Source organism: Portunus trituberculatus, chromosome 4 (assembly GCF_017591435.1).
Source record: "Portunus trituberculatus isolate SZX2019 chromosome 4, ASM1759143v1, whole genome shotgun sequence".
Taxonomy (NCBI): Eukaryota; Metazoa; Arthropoda; class Malacostraca; order Decapoda; family Portunidae; genus Portunus; species Portunus trituberculatus.
Genome location: NC_059258.1, coordinates 2,460,818 through 2,477,570, shown reverse-complemented (window position 1 = coordinate 2,477,570; position 16,753 = coordinate 2,460,818). Strand labels below are relative to the sequence as shown.

General features: G+C 41.9%; 2 protein-coding genes across 6 annotated transcripts in view; both read right to left on the bottom strand.

The window, feature by feature from the left end:
- The window catches only part of LOC123511863, a 13,592-nt gene extending 11,725 nt beyond the window's left edge, over positions 1-1,867 (bottom strand). The window contains exon 1 of the mRNA XM_045267919.1: positions 1,637-1,867. The gene's annotated coding sequence lies outside the window, so the exon portion shown is untranslated. The remainder of the gene's footprint in view (positions 1-1,636) is intronic.
- A 3,899-nt stretch (positions 1,868-5,766) lies between these two features.
- On the bottom strand, positions 5,767-15,709 carry LOC123511402. Of its 5 annotated transcripts, XR_006676788.1 has the most exons (4): positions 15,592-15,703; positions 11,105-11,160; positions 6,661-10,595; positions 5,767-5,824 (listed from the first exon to the last, which is right to left on the bottom strand). XR_006676788.1 is itself a non-coding variant. In XM_045267252.1 (3 exons), the coding sequence occupies exon 3, from the start codon at positions 10,576-10,578 to the stop codon at positions 6,739-6,741; it is 3,840 nt and encodes a 1,279-aa protein (XP_045123187.1). In that variant the 5' UTR covers positions 10,579-10,595; positions 11,105-11,160; positions 15,592-15,703; the 3' UTR covers positions 6,162-6,738. The 5 variants fall into 5 exon arrangements, 4 of the variants coding, with proteins under 4 accessions (XP_045123187.1, XP_045123208.1, XP_045123194.1 ...); XM_045267252.1 differs by lacking the exon at positions 5,767-5,824 and having other exon boundaries at positions 6,162-10,595; XM_045267273.1 differs by lacking the exons at positions 5,767-5,824; positions 15,592-15,703 and adding an exon at positions 15,143-15,196 and having other exon boundaries at positions 6,162-10,595.
- Between the last annotated feature and the right edge of the window lie 1,044 nt (positions 15,710-16,753).

The following is a 16,753-nucleotide window of genomic DNA, read 5'->3' as shown; positions in this document are numbered from 1 at the left end:
TTTAACGAGAGGGAAATGAAAAAAAAGTAAAAAAAAATAGAAAAGAGAAGTCAATCGAAGCTAAAAAGGAAACAAAAATAGTATAATGAGAGAAAACAGGAAGGAAAAGAAAAATTTGTAAGTCAAGAATCGATATAAATGAAAAGTCTCGGTTTATATAAGAATCCATTAACTATTCTGTACTATGACGCGTTTCTATATACATTTTACTATTTTGTGATTCTATACAGCTTCACAAACTCAGATGTGGATTAAAATAGTAAAGATTCTGACCATTAATCGTCTGACCTCCATAAACCCTTGCTAATGTCAACAAAATGGTCTAATCGTACACAAAACTCGCATTTTAATATTCATTCTACTTACTATTTTGTGATTCTATACAGCTTCACAAACTCAGGTGGGGATTAAAATAGTAAAGATTCTGACCATTAATCGTCTGACATCCATAAACCCTTGCTAATGTCAACAAAATGGTCTTATCGTACACAAATGCCACGGCAAAAATGTGTCCCCGTATTGAAGAGGTTAAAAAAAAAAATAAATAAAAAAAATATATAAAATGTTTCAAATTTGAGATTAATTTATAACCATCTTCATCGCAGCTTCCTAAAATAAAGACATAAAAAGAGGAAGATAGTGAGGGAAATCTAGCACCATAATAGTAATGCCATCTAAGTTAATAAATAAATGTTAAGCTCTTCAGTACTGGGACGCATTTTTGCCATGAGTTTTGGATGCCATTACACGATTTCATTTACATTAGGAAGGGTCTATGGAGGTCAGAGGATTAATAGCCACAGTCTTCACTATTCTAATCCCCACATAAGTTTCTGAAGCTGTATAAAATGGGTGAATAGTAAGCAAAATGAATATGAAAACGCGTCCTGGTACTGAAGGGTCTAAAGTCAAAATTATTATTATTATTATTTTTTTTTAAGTCTCTTACAATAACAAAACATAAAGGATTGCTAAAATTTACGTGTCTTGTGTACGTATGTTTGATAATGGGGTGGTGAATGATTGCCCCCTCTCTCTCTCTCTCTTTCTATATATTCGTGAGAGAGAGAGAGAGAGAGAGAGAGAGAGAGAGAGAGAGAGAGACTAACACAAAAAATTTTACCCATAAGAAATAAATCAAATAAATATAATTAATGACAACGCATCAATTTAGGTCATGTTAGGGCGCGTCAGAGTCAAGTTTGGATAGGCAAGTTAAATTACAGGTGTGCAGTGTGGCCTGTGTTACCTGTACGTATGGAAGTTACCTGAACGAGATTAGATGTCACTGAAACGCTCTTCTCTCTCTCTCTCTCTCTCTCTCTCTCTCTCTATATATATATATATATATATATATATATATATATATATATATATATATATATATATTTTTAACTATCTATCTTTTAAAATTTTTAAATAAGAGAGAGAGAGAGAGAGAGAGAGAGAGAGAGAGAGAGAGAGAGAGAGAGAGAGAGAGAGAGATGAAAATTCGTATAACACACACACACACACACCAATATACATACACTGATAAAGAAACTATTATTTTCTTCATCTTCCTGATAACTACTAATAAAAACAGCATCAACAACAGTAATAGTGAGAAATGCATTAGTTCCCATATCTTAGTTACCTTATTTCCTTCGTGGCGCGGCGCTATTCCCAGCAGTCGAGAGGCAAGACGCGCTACAAAGCCACTAGTGCTGCTTAGTTCTCATCGCTTCACTCACAAGATCACTTTTCCTGCCAACGCGTCGTGGGAGACACGGAGCACGGGAGAGTTAGGACCACCAGCCGCACACCCTCCCTCGCCAACTGCTCAAAGCGAACTGATCCTCTGCCTGGCTGCCTTCCTCCTCACGGGATTCTGTTGCCTGCGATTTCCAGACTGAACGGGAAAACGTGTCATACTGCTCCTCTTCCTCCTCCTCCTCCTCCTCCTCCTCCTCCTCCAGCCATGAAGTTAATCAGCAACGATGTGTCTTGTCAAGGTAATAATAATAATAATGCAGTTAATCGGTTGGTTCAGGTGTATTCTTATTTTTTCCCATGCGTCTTATGTACTGAATAGTTGATTAATACGTGACTTTCTCATCCTTGCATGTTATTTTTTCGTGTATATATTTTTTCTTGTTTGTTATGGTCAAAATGTCTTTGCGCGCACACTGACACTCGCATACACACATACACACACACACTCTCTCTCTCTCTCTCTCTCTCTCTCTCTCTCTCTCTCTCTCTCTCTCTCTCTATCTATCTATCTCTCTCTATCTCTGTTGTGGTTTCGATTGATATCTTTTTCTCTTTCTTTCACTTACAATGTTCAGCTTCATCAAATCTCTCCTTTAATAAAACAGTAAATCTTTTCCGTATTTCAAGTGGAATTTTATTTTCTATTTGTTTCATAAAACCTCCTGTTTCAAGTGTCTTTTTTAACCTTGCCTGGCCAAACTTTTCCAACTTTGTCTATCGCCTTCTACCTTTCCTTTCTGCTGGAAGTTCACCTACATTCAGCCTGTTCCTAAAAAGGGTGACCGTTCTAACCCCTCAAACTACCGTCCTATAGCTTTAATCTCTTGCTTGTCTAAAGTTTTTGAATCTATCCTGAATAGCAAGGTTCTCAAACATCTGTCACTTCACAATCTTCTGTCTGATCGCCAGTATGGCTTCCGTCAAGGTCACTGTACTGGTGATCTTCTGGCTTTCCTTACTGAGTCTTGGTCATCCTCTTTTAGAGATTTCGCTGAAACTTTAGCTGTAGCGTTAGACATTTCAAAAGCTTTTGATAGAGTCTGGCACAAAGCTTCGATTTCAAAACTGCCCTCCTACGGCTTCTATCCTTCTCTCTGCAACTTTATCTCAAGTTTCCTTTCCGACCGCTTCATTGGTGCTTTGGTAGACGGCCACTGTTCTTCTCCTAAATCTGTTAATAGTGGTGTTCCTCAGGGTTCTGTTCTGTCACCCACTCTTTTTCCATTATTCATTAATGAGCATCTTAACCAAACTTCTTGTCCTATCCACTCCTATGTTGATGATACCACCCTACATCTTTCCACATCCTATCAGAGACGACCAATCCTTCAGGAAGTCAACAGATCACGCAGGGACGCCACGGAACGCCTGACTTCGGATCTTTCCAAGATTTCCGATTGGGGCAGAGAAAATCTAGTAGTTTTCAATGCCTCAAAAACTCAATTCCTCCATCTATCAACTCGTCACAACCTTCCAGACAACTATCCCTCTTCTTCAATGACACTCAACTGTCTCCTCTTCCACAATGAATATCCTCGGTCTGTCCTTTGCTCATAATCTTAACTGGAAACTTCACATCTCATCTCTTGCTAAAACAGCTTCTATGAAGTTAGGTGTTCTGAGGCGTCTCCGCCAGTTTTTCTCGCCCAACTGCTTACTCTGTATGAGGGCCTTATCCGTCCCTGTATGGAGTACTCTTCGCATGTTTAGGGGGGTTCCAGTCACACAGTTTTATTAGATAGGGTGGAATTAAAAGTTTTTCGTCTCATCAACTCCCCTCCTCTGACTGACTGTCTTCAGCCTCTTTCTCACCGTCGGAATGTTGCATCCCTTGCTATCTTTTATCGCTATTTTCATGCTAACTGTTCTACTGATCTTGCTAACTGCATGCCTCCCCTCCTCTCCCACCCTCGCTGCGCAAGGCTTCTTTCTTCCTCTCATCCCTATTCTGTCCAACTCTAACGCAAGAGTTAACCAGTACTCTCAATCATTCATCCCTTTCACTGGTAAACTCTGGAACTCCCTCCCTGCATCTGTATTTCCGACTTCCTACGACTTGTCTTCTTTTAAGAGGGAGGTATCGAGGCATTTGCTCCCTAACTTTGGCTGACGCTTTTCCACTTTTTAGAGAGCCAGCACTCAAGTGGGCCTTTTTTTTTATCTTTTCTTTTTTCTTTTTTGCCCTTGGATGGCTCTCTTCTCTACGTAAAAAAAAAAAAAAAAATTACCTGAAATGAAAACCTCGTCACAAGTGTCTCTAATATTGTGGATAGACAGAATTAAGTGTAGTGTTTATTAATAATAAGATACAGTTATGGTTACAGGCAAGTATGTGAATGAAGCGGCCAATATACATGTAGTTTATCTTCCTTAAATAAACTTAAGAAATATCAATTAATGTCACCTATGAAAAAAGACATTGCACTAAAGTTTCCCACGCTGGAAATCACTGTAATATTAATGCGTGGGAAATTAACAAACTACGGATTACTAACAAGTAAATGAGAAGCAATGCACAAGTCATGTCCGAGCACCAACTCAACTTTTTCTTTATAATATGTAGGCTTTTCATGGGAATATATGGGCTCGAGATTTTTTTGTTTTTTTTTAACCTATCTGAAAGCCCACCCGTTAGGAAACGGTCATCCCGAGTAAGGAAGCCCTTCCTACACTCGGACCGTGGCCAGGATTCAAACCCGCGCGCTTGGGGACCCCTCGGCCTCCAAAGCGCACGTCGTTCCTGTTTCTCGGACACCTTCCTTTTATTCTTCTTTATTATTCTTAGGAATGGATACAGAGAATTGCAACACATTGTGCTGGCGAAGATGATTTCAATGTGGTGTCTCTTCTGTGTCTAAATCAAAGAATTACAAATCATTTTATTGCTGATATTGTGGAGACCAACAAGTCTCCCACAGTAATAAATCAGTGAACAATGAAGTAACATGAAGTGAATAGAACAATAATGCACTAGTATATTCTACTTAATCTAATAGACTGTTGTTTAATGTTGTATAATACATGAGCAGAAATCAGCGTAACATTTACAGTCATTTAGATATATTATAAAATGTAAATAGAATGTAAATCAAGGAAACATTTCAAAGTTTCATAACCAATTCAAAGAAACATTAAGGATAAATGTACAACCTTAACATTCAGTGTGAGGTGAGCCCTCGCCACAGATTGTTGTCAGCGAGGGCGACACCCTGCAGTGTTCCGATTCCTTTGCTAAAGTTCGGACCTTCAGGAAGGCAGAAAGGCGAGAGAAAATGCAAGGTTAACTCTCACGTAGTTCATTTCACCAGAGGCACGTGGGTGGGACACAGCACAAGGTCATCGATGTGGCCTCTACACACTCACAAACAATGAAATGGTCAGGTGTAAGATTTGGGAGGCACCATTGAGAACAACAAGATTTTGAAGTGCAGTTATGGTTAAGTGAACACAATGGCGTTTGTTGTGGTGCAAGAGTTGATTCTATCCACCGATCTGCGATGACTAGTGCACCATTGTCACACAGTAAGGAAGGACCTGCCACAATGCCTCCCGCCTGGCACCGCAGGATGCTCCATCAAAGGCGATCGCTGGCACCCTTCACGTGGAATTTCGACTGGAACTCATGAGAAGAATACAACACCTTTGATTCTTATCGCTGCTTTGTATTCTTTCTACAGTCAAGCTTATTGATGTTCATATGTGCTTATAAAGAGAGAGAGAGAGAGAGAGAGAGAGAGAGAGAGAGAGAGAGAGAAAGTGTGTGTGTGTAATTCACCTCGGTCGTCTGCTGGTCACCCAGTCAGTCTTCCCCATTACGGAGCGAGCTTAGAGCTCATAGACCGAACTTCGGTTAGGACTGAGACCACAACACACTCCACACACCGGGAAAGCGAGGCCACAACCCCTCGAGTTACATCCCGTACCTATTTACTGCTAGGTGAACAGGAGCTACATATTAAGAGGCTTGCCCATTTGCCTCACCGCCCCTGGGACTCAAACCCGGGCCCACTCGTGTGTGTGTGTGTGTGTGTGTGTGTGTGTGTGTGTGTGTGTGTGTGTGTGTGTGTGTATGCAAGAGAGAAGCCAGGCAAGGGCAACAAAATATTAAAAAAAAAAAAGGCCCACTTGAGTGCTTGCTTCCTAAAAGAAAAGTAAAGATTTAGTCAAATTAAGGAACAAATGTCTTGATACCTCCCTCTTGAAAGAAGTCAAGTCGTAGGAACATGGAAATACAGAAGAAAGTAGGGAGTTCCAGAGTTTACCACAGAAAGAAATGAATGATTAGGAGTATTCGTTAACTCTTGTGTTAAGAGAGTTGGACAGAATAGGGATGAGAGGAAGAAGAAAGCATTGTGCACCGAGGCCGCGGGAGGAGGGGAGGCAAACACTTAGGAAGATCAGTAGAACAGTAAGCATGAAAATAGAGATAAAAGATAGAAAAAGATGGAACATATCGGTACTGAAAAAGAGGCTGAAGACATCAGTCAGTCAGCTGAGGGAGTTGATGAGACGAAAAGCTTTTGATTCCACACTATCTTATAAAACTGAGTGGAAACGCCCCCATCCCTTAGAAATGCGAAAAGTACTTCATACAGGGGCGGATAAGGCCCCTGTACAGAGTTAGCAGAGGGAGGGCCAAAATAACTGTCGAAGACGTCTCAGAACGCCAAACTTCATAGAGACTGTTGTAGGAAGAGACAAGATGTGAGGTTTTCAGTTAAGATTATGAGTAAAGGACAGACCGAGGATATTTAGTGTGGAAGAGGGAGACAGTTGAGCGTCATTGAAGAAAAGGGAATAGTTGTCTGGTGGGTTGTGTCGAGTTGATGGATGGAGGAACTGAGCTTTTGAGGCAATGAAAGAAGGATCAGAAGCCAGGCGTTCTGTGGCGTCCCTGCGTGATCTGTGTGTGTGTGTGTGTGTGTGTTTTCTGCTTTCTTCACATGCTTTCTACATATGAAATTATTATAAGAGCAAAGGAGCTTAACTTTTTCCAGATAAATAAGCATTATATTTCTTCATGATGTAGTTGACGCCTTTATTATACATTCTACTGAATGCACTAACTTTTCTCACTGGAAGGTTTTCAATATACTGACCAAACGGATCAAAGCCATCGTTTGCTATTTTTTGCATTTGTTCCGCCTCATCCCTGACTCTATAGAGCTGGTTCACTCTGGCCTGCCATCCCTGCCGGGCCTCACTCTTTTCAGACTCAATGAGGATGTCCACATATTCTACCGTGGACATTGGACTTGGTCTGAGAGCAATTTCTTTAAGCCTCTCGATTGACTTTCTGACACAGTCTGCCATCCATACAACTTTTATCTGTAAAGCGTCAAACTCTCCATTAATTTCCTCAACCAGTTTTTCAGCTGACAATTTTCCCTCCGTTGCTTTTTCATATTTTTCATGAAGTTCACTGTATGTCTTCTTTACCTTTCTCTGCTGTGTTTCATACCTGTATTTCATGTTTCTGTGCAGATCCCAGTAACATTCATGCGGACAAATCCTGCAGTTGCCAATCCAGTTCATGGCCACACACTTCCTTTTATCTCTGTCATCAGCGTAAGCACAGTCTGCATGACACGTCCGGTTACAGTGGAGGCAGTTTGTTACATAATGACCTACAGGAGTAGGGATCTGCACCTGCACTTCTTCATTAACTTCATACTCAAAGTCTTTGTTCCTTGCGATATCTGCCTTGTGGTCTTCTAAGATCGACAATTCTCTCTTGAGCCTATCCAGAGTGCTGAGTCCATTCTTGATATCTACCTGTATGCCTTCAATGTAGGTCTGAAGAGAGCTTCTCTCGTTCAGAACTTCTTGAGTTAAAGTGAGACTTTTGCTCTTCACAGTCTTGAGTTGGTTTAGGAACTTGACAAAGCTTTTGACTCCCATTTTCCAGAACATTTCAGTGAATCCTTCATCGTCACTGTCATGGTCTTCACCTTTACGTTCCTCATTTTGGAATGTATATAATGCAGAGTTGTTAAACTTGAAATGGGCTTGATGTGGTATTTTATCCTCTGTGATTGCACTTAAGGCCTGTGGATCATTGCCATCAGCAAAGGTGAGGAGAAGAAAGATGTTGCTGGCAATGTCGCGGGCAAATACTGACAGAATTTGGTCAAAGATATACTTCTGCGGTCCTGTAAGTCTGGCCAGTGAGGAATTGACCACAAGACAAATAGCGTCAATATGACTGATACCATTCGTACCAGGAGTCTGGAAAAACTTCCTAACAGTCTCAGTGATCTGTCTGTCCCTCTCAATGCCACTCGTGTCGCCGAAGCCTGGAGTGTCAACAATGGTGAGGGTGTAAGGGATTTTGAAGCCGTTCATGTAATGAAGAGTGTACGAAGTGATCTTGGTGGTCTGACTCTTGGACTGTCTATGTGCATTGGGCTCTGTGATCATCTTGAAGCGAAATGTATCCTTCCACTGAACTCCGAAGATAAAGTTGATCATGCCATTGATGAGCGTTGTCTTGCCAGACCCTGTCGCTCCTACCAGCATGATCACTTTCTCCGGAACATCGAATTTACACTTTCCAAACTCGTATTTTTCAAGGTTATTCTTTGGATCGCTGTAGATCTTTTTTAGCTTTGGCTTGTAGATACGAATGTCACCTGGAATTAAGGTTGAGTTGGCACAGACGTATTGTTTAAGGCTTTCACTAGTGTTCTCCTTGGTAAGATCAATGGTGGAGGCTTCACTGTCACAGGTGACGCCTGCTGAGCCACAGCATGCCGCCACCTTGAAGCTGGGATGAGTTTTTGTGGTCTCCACTTTGCATGACAGATTACTTGAGGAAATGCATCGTATTTCTTCCCAGTGACCAGGGTCAGTTTCTTGCTTGATGATATACTGCAGGACACTACACCCCTCGCCCACACATGCCGGGGGCTGCCATGTGAGGAACGCTCTCTTTGGTGATTCCTTCATGGCCTGCAGCATCTGTGGTGGACTGGCAGGTTTGGTCTTCACCATTACCGTGTCATCTCCAAAGGGACCGTCACCTGCCTCACACTCGCCGCACACTCGCACCTCGTACTCTCTGTTGGCAGCCAGACCTGTAATGGTGGCCTGGTTCTTGTTTAGATCTGTGACCCTTAAGGTGGCATGTTGTACGGAGTCCTTGCAGCAGCTGACCACATAGGAGGTGATGGTAGAAGCACCGTGCTCAGGTGGGCTCCAGCTGACTGTGACGCTGTCATGCTTGGTGTCTCCGATTAACACCTTCACCTTTTCTGGTGCTGATGGCAGCTTATAATCGTCACTAATCTGTCTGCCATGTTTGTAGAATCTAACACGAGCGTGGAATGTATTGCATTCTGTAAATTCTTGTGTTATCAAAAAGGAGATTCCTTTTCTGGTCTTATTGGCATTGAAAAAATCCCTAAACCCACTAGCTACCACCATTATGGGCGTGCTGTTTGTTTGCTGTGCTGTGGTCTCCAGAACACCTGTTATGCCTGTCATGGGCACGCTGTCTGTGTGGTGAAGTCTCCCATTTGTGTTTGAGAAATGACCTCCATCACAATATTGGTTCATTCTTTCTAGTTGAGAATCATTTGATGGCATGGAAATAGTTAAGCATAAGGAATATGTATTGTCAAATCTCATAACAGAAGCCATCAATTCTGGCTCTGTGACAAACTTGATGTCAGACATAGCCTGTACATACTCGTTGAAGACGGTGATCTGAGTGTCCTTTGCTTCGAGCCAGGAGCGAAGAGCAAGAACACTCATTGGTGACTGACGTATCTTATTGAAGAGTTCCAGGAGACACCTCTCTTCCTTCCCGCCGCCTCGGATCTGAGGCAAGACATCACCCACTTCTTTCTGTATTATGCCTCTGTATTTCTCTACTAGATTTAGGAAGTCTCTCATTTGCTGCTGGAAGGCAAGGAAACGTTTTATTTTATCAGAATTCAGAATATCCTTGCATTTAACACTTAAGCCATGCAGATCCTCAAAGAAAACTTCCACTGCTTTGACGAGGCTGATGCTAATATCACGAACCAATCTGGAGGCTTTCCTGTCAATCTTAGACAGTGGGTAGAGTTTGACTTTAAGAGGACCTGCCATCTTTCCATTCGCCCCAAGTAGCTTTGGAAGTGTTTGGTAAAGCCTGACTGCGTCCATGAAAGTGGAAGGGTTTTCATCCAACAGAAAGTCACCAATGAATGTGCAGTGAAAATTTTCAATTTTTTTCTGTTCATCTTCTGTCATGTCTAACTTTCCTTTCCCATCCATTTTAAACATGGGAATTTTCTTGAATACAGCATGAACGTTTCCCTGTATCTTGTTTTCAGTTTCTGAAGCCGAGAGTGTTCTGTCAAATACGAAAAATGCTTGTGCTCCGTAGACGATGCTGGTGACGACGTGTGTGGCTGAGCCATGATCGAAAACCTCTGGGTGCTCAATCTTGCCTTGGCCCAGCTGGTCCATGGTCATGGTCTCTACCCTTGTGGTGCACTTGTACTGCAAGGTGACGCGTTCCTGGTGATCGGAAGTCTTTCTGTTGTCCAGGTACTTGGCGGCTCCTTCTGCTTCCAACAACCCACCAAGAATACTGAGCTTGAGCGAAGCAGCTACATCCAGAGCGGAGGCCTTCTCTTCCAGGGAGTCTGAGCACCTCACGTGAAACTCACTGGTCTGCTGCTGCTGCTCTGTTCTGTTCTGAAGCGTGGCCTCATCCCACAGCGTTATGCCGGGGACCAGTGTCTCAGTCCTGCTGTCATATAGCATCCCCAAGCGGAAAGGACGGCCCAGGGCTGCTATGGAGAGTACCATATCGTTCCCAGTGTCTCCCATTGTGTTTCCTTGTGGCCCTGGAAAGAGAGGGATATTCTTTGTGAAAATTTTTGTTATTGGAATGAAAGTAACAGGTTTAAAAATCAAACAGTGGAACCACGCAAACTTTGGGCACCGAGGGGTCTCCAAGCGCACGGCCCTAGTGTAGCAAGGGTCTTCTTACTCGGTTGACGGTTTCGTAACGGATGAGCGTCCAGATAGGAGGTCTCCTTTAGATCATAAATTCCCGTGGAAATCCCATAAAAAGTTGACAGCTCATTATGTAAACAGAAGGTCAAACAGATAAACGCGTTAACACACGCAGCAAAAACAGCAGTAATAACAACAACAACAACAACAACAACAACAACAATAATAATAATAATAATAATAATAATAATAATAATAATAGCAACAGCAACAACATTACTACTACTACTACTACTACTACTACTAATAATAATAATAATAATAATAATAATAAACAACAACAACAACAACAACAACAACAACAGGAGGAGGAGGAGCTAAAGTACATAATCCTTACCGTAATTCAGGCAGTGCTCTGTTGCTTAATAGTCTTCAGACAACATGACAACAGCTCTGTAAATAAGAAAAAAAAAATTATCTATCTTCTAAGATTGGATAGTACAGTAATTATGATCATAATGATATAGATGATAATGGTGGTGTGTCAAAATATCTGAACAATTGCTATGATAATAGTAATAATGGTAATAATATAATAATAATAATAGTAATAATAATGATTATTATTATTTTTATTATTATTATTATTATTATTATTATTATTATTATTATTATTATTATGATGTTAGCAGAATCCTTCTGTATAATATTCACTAGGTCACGAAGAGTTTGTTTAAGTAATGAAACTCTCTCCTCCTTGTGTTATTACTAGAAAAGAATGTAAAGTGTAAAGCCACTAATCGATTCAGTGTAAATGGTCAATTCTATGTATTGTTTTCTTCAGTTTTTCCTTTCCTTTTCTTTTTTTCTTAATCGTGTAATTTTGAACCAAAGGGTTATGTTTTTTGCTCCGCGCCCAAACCTTTTAAAAAGATGAACATTTTTCAGTTTCTAAAATATTTGCTTCATAACAGGCATGATTCTTGTTTGGAGGGGAGACAATGCACGGTGGTGTTGAAAAGACTCATCAATTCACAGGAACTCTGCACAGATAATGATAGTTTGACTTTAACACTATTTTCCTTTTCAACAAGATTTACAGTAGAGAAGCACACTTTATTGATTCATGTAGACTGTTTAGATATGTTTGTACTGCTTTTGTTGTTTTCATATTCCGTAATTCGCAATGAAATTTTGTATGTATGAAAAATTTGAATGTTTTCTTTGGTTTGGAGTTTGCAGGAATTGTTTGTAAGTGACAATATTTAACTTTAAACTTTAATCTGCTGCAGTTGTTACAAAACCTGACAATAGATTGATCAGAGGAACTAACATAAAACTGCTGAAATACTGAGAAATGAGAGAGGCATTTGACACCCTTGAGTCTTAACCCTTCGCTGATTGCACTGCCCCACATCACCCTGCTGGCCTGGCGGTCCTCAGATTATCACCAAGCACTCTTGTCGCCGCTGGTGATAAGCTTTTGTGTCTATCCTGTCACTTTATCACGCTCTTTCGTTCGAAGGTGAAGTGGGCGATTTCCTTTTGTGTGTCTCTCCGTCACGAAAGATACATTGAACTAAAGTGAAATGAGTACTTACTTGTTATAGTAGTCACCAGCACACCTCTCAAATCATCTTATCAATGTGTCGACTTGTTCTCTCTCAGTATTTCGTGATTTTTTTTTTTTTTTTAATATATTTCTATGTATGCAAACACACTCAGGTATTATGCTTCCAATGCACGGTGAAGGGCAAGGAGCAGAAGTTACACACGTATGGCCAGTGGGAAGCTTTCTACTTTCTGCCCGGATGGAGACTGAAGCTGGTTATATACAACACGGCCAGGAATGTGTCCAAACGTTTTGGTGTTTAGCTTCCACACGTATTGCTCTTAATGGACTGCAGGGAAAGGTTTTTGTGGGTGAGAGGGGAAGGCGCCTACTACGCCCACCACAACACTTCTCTACTTAGATTAATGTACTCTACTGCTATTGTGTGGCGAAATTAAACAAATCCACCAGCAGAGAGAGAGAGAGAGAGAGAGTGAGAGTGAGAGTAAGTGGCATCAGTGTGGAGAAGAGATCTGGCAACCTCTGCGTGGCCTTCAAAACCTCAAGCTGCGGGCCTGATACGTACCGCACCGCACACAGCAGAACAGCTTGATGCCGTCTCTGCAGGCTCGTTTTCTGCAAGTTGGTACCAACTTGCCACCGAGTATGAACCACCTGTTTTCCCTTCCACGCTAACACAAGCGGTACGTCGCTCCATTCATCGCTTACGACTTGGTTTTCTTGACGCATCAGTGATACTCGGTCGTCCTCCCGACCCGTGCCCTTACTGCCTTGAACATCAAGAGTTTCCCTTACTCCACTACATCCGAGATTGCCCTGCGACCACTTCCCTCAGACAAACTACTAGCCGTCCTCTTCATGCAGGCGACGAATGTACAGTTGCATCATACATTGCCTCTGCACCACTTCCCCTTCTCGCACACATTGTCACACACTTTCCACCGCCACGGTAAATGAACACTCTCTTACTAATCCGCCCCTACCTTGACGGGCACTAAAGAGCCCGTGGTGTCAGCAAAATGCTGACAAATCTTAACAACAACAACAACATGTTCCCACCATTGTTGAGTGTGTGTGAGGGGAAGCTTGCTTCCTACACTGCCACTCTCACTATTTCCATTATGAAGAAGAAAGAAGGTAAAAAAAAAAAAAAAAAAACTCTAAATATCCGCAATTCACGTGCATCCCATAACTGAAGTGTAAACAGTATTTCACGCGTCTTATCCACACTCGATGTCAAACACGACCCGGTGTGTGAGTTGCCGTGCTGCATGGAAGACGTTACTGCGGTGGTTACTACCTGCACTAATCAGTGATAAGTGATAATGTGGTGTGACATGGGTGGGGGAAGGGTGCTGCCTGGACGCGTCAAAAACCAGTACCGTACAGGATCTACACACACACACACACTCTCTCTCTCTCTCTCTCTCTCTCTCTCTCTCTCTCTTACAGGATGTACAGACGAGCTTGCAGTGGTGTGGTCTCTCTCTCTCTCTCTCTCTCTCTCTCTCTCTCTCTCTCTCTCTCTCTCTCTCTCTCTCTCTCTCTCTCTCTCTCTCTCTGACAGGATGTACAGACGAGCTTCAGTGGTGTGGTTAGGTTTGTTTGGTCATTGCTACTAGTCACAGTTTGGTCACATTTACCTGAGTATTCACACCGTACTGACGTTTAATTGATTTATTTGATTGCATGTACGTATTTGTTATTATTATTTTGTTCTCATAGTACCGAACGTGCGCCTTTGTAATGCCCAACAACCAGCCCAGTGTCACCACTGCACTGTTCTTTCACGCGAGGAGACTTCCTGTTCAAACCAAGTGTAGTAATTAACATCAGGGATGCTTTGATGTAAATGAAATGATTTAAATCGATTTAAATCAAAGTAAAAAGAATATTGATTTAAATCAAAATAACATTCTGTATTAGAAAATGTGATCTCCACGTACTTGACAACATCAACTCTGTCCTGTCCATGTCCTGTACTGGTCATGTAGCAAGTCAGGCACTATTGCCTTCTTTTACAAGACAAATATTCAAAAGTAAAGTTTTTTGTTGATAATGAAAGCAGATGCAAATATGGAATTCAATGGGTGTATTTTTAAATGAAGAAAAAAATTATTAAGTACAATTTCTAATATGAATCCAAATCAGACAAGTTGGCAACTTTCATCAGTGCTTAATAGACAGGAATGGAGCCTTCTGCCTGAGGCTGAGACTGAGTAGTGAGTAGACTCAGTAGGGTAACCTTCCCCATACTATACCAAGGATTGTTGGCCTGTGGCCTCTCCACAGTTCACATTCAAATTATATTGTACTTTGTTTTAGAATAGACTGTTGGTGATTTATTGTTACACATTAATGCCAAATGGACACTGTAGAGTGATGTGGGAGGAAAAAGAGACCCAGTGTGGCTATCATTTGACAGTTCCCAGTAGCTAAGGATGCAGCGCAAGATGCAGAAAATGTAAACAAAATATTTGAGGGCTACTGACGAGAATGAAGAGACGTGTGTGGGCTTCGTAAATAAGAATAAGATCATTCTTTTGATGATTTCGAAGGGAAAAACTCATCTTGGGTAATGCATAACACTAAGCGCTGATTTTACTTAACACTGGTGCCAACAAAAAAAATTAAAGCAAGATAAGTGATTTAATTAAGAAAAGCGATTTGAATTAAATAAATCTAATTAAAATTAAATGAATGGATTGTTTTTATTTCAATCAAAATTCATGATTTTTTCCCACCCGGATTCACATACACACATTAATAGTAGTCAACACTACCAACTGTCTTGCTTATCCCACGAAGGCACAAAATTATCAACAGAAGGACGCGCAGCTCTTGTGCCGCCGATCACTTAACCCTTTCGTTGCAAAGGAGAGAGGTGGCTGGTCCGGTGTGAACCAGATGCCTTCCTTGCAGAGAAGACGCGTCAAAAACCAGTACCACACGGGATCTACACACTCTCTCTCTCTCTCTCTCTCTCAATATGAATTCAATCGTAGAATGTAGTGAAACAGTATCCCAATTTTTAGTATTTATAATAAATAAATAAATAATTTAAATTTACCGGTATATTCACACTTGTTATTATAAAACGTGCGCCTTTGTAATGTCCAACAACCAGCCCAGTGTCACCACTGCACTGTTCGTTCACGCGAGAAGACTTCCTGTTCAAACCAAGTGTAATTCACATACACACCATAGTGGCAGTCAACAGTACTGTTTTGTTTGTGTCAAACTCCTCCACGGAGTAGCATCAAGCCAGGTAAACTCGAAATTGTCATCATCTTGTGCCGCCGGTCACTTACCCTTTCGTTGCAAAGGAGAGTCTCGTCCAGCCTGCCGGTGCGGGTCTGTCACACTGAGCGAGGCGTGGTGGTGGCTGGTGGCCAGTGCTTCCACGAGTTGATGAAATCTTACCCTAGATTCGAGTGTTTTACCCTAGATTGTCGAAGTTGCCCATTAATTGTTGATTAATACACTCTTATCATACATAAGCCTTCTTAGATATTGCCCCCCCCACCCCCAAACACACACACACAGGACTACACACTACAGCCACTACTGCGGATGCTCTGTGTGGACTCGTCCTCATAAGTGACTGACTGTGTGTGAACTGTGATCTAACCGTCCGAAGGGCCAAAACGTGTACGCGTAGTAGACGGGTGAGTGGAGACTGGGGAGAAAGGGGATGGGGTGGGGGGGTGAAGGGATGATACAAGTCACGGGGATGATTGTGTACATGAATCGAACATGAAAGAGAACCAGCCTGCCACCAGATTGGCATCATTCCAAGCACACCTATCCATAGGACGGCAGGTTACCCTAAAATGACCCTAGTTTATGCATTACCCTAAACACTACCCTAAGAAGGGTCCAATTACCCTAGTTTAGGGTATTTTACCCTAAAATGGAAGCACTGCTGGTGGCATGATTGCATGACCGACAACTCTACACGGCTATACCAAGCGTAAGTGGCATCACCTCTTCTGCAAACTGTTGTTTTGTGACCCCGACACAACCCTAGGCCTTTTGACGCCCGCGAGGAAGATTACTAGAGTGAACTTAGGAAAGCTTTAGAGTGTTGCCCTCAGCAAGCAGCGTCTTTAACAGAGTATAGATGGCAATGATAGGTTAGGGAAGACATCAGTAAATTGTTCCCGGCAATCAGATATAAAACAGATAAGATAAACAGCGCGGTATGAACCAGATGCCTTCCGTCTCCAGTAGTGACAGTACTACAGGACAGTGCAGCTCCCGGCCTCGCATTGTGGCACTGTGCCAGGGAGGGCAGCACATCCACGCGCCTGTTGTTCCGTCCACAAATTGTTGACGTGATGAATGTTCCGCGGGAGAGTTTTGCGTGCATTTATGATTATTTGTTCTGTCGCTGCTGCCTGGATGAAGTCAGGATTAAGCCAAATCTTATATTTGGACACACACACACACACACACACACACACACACACA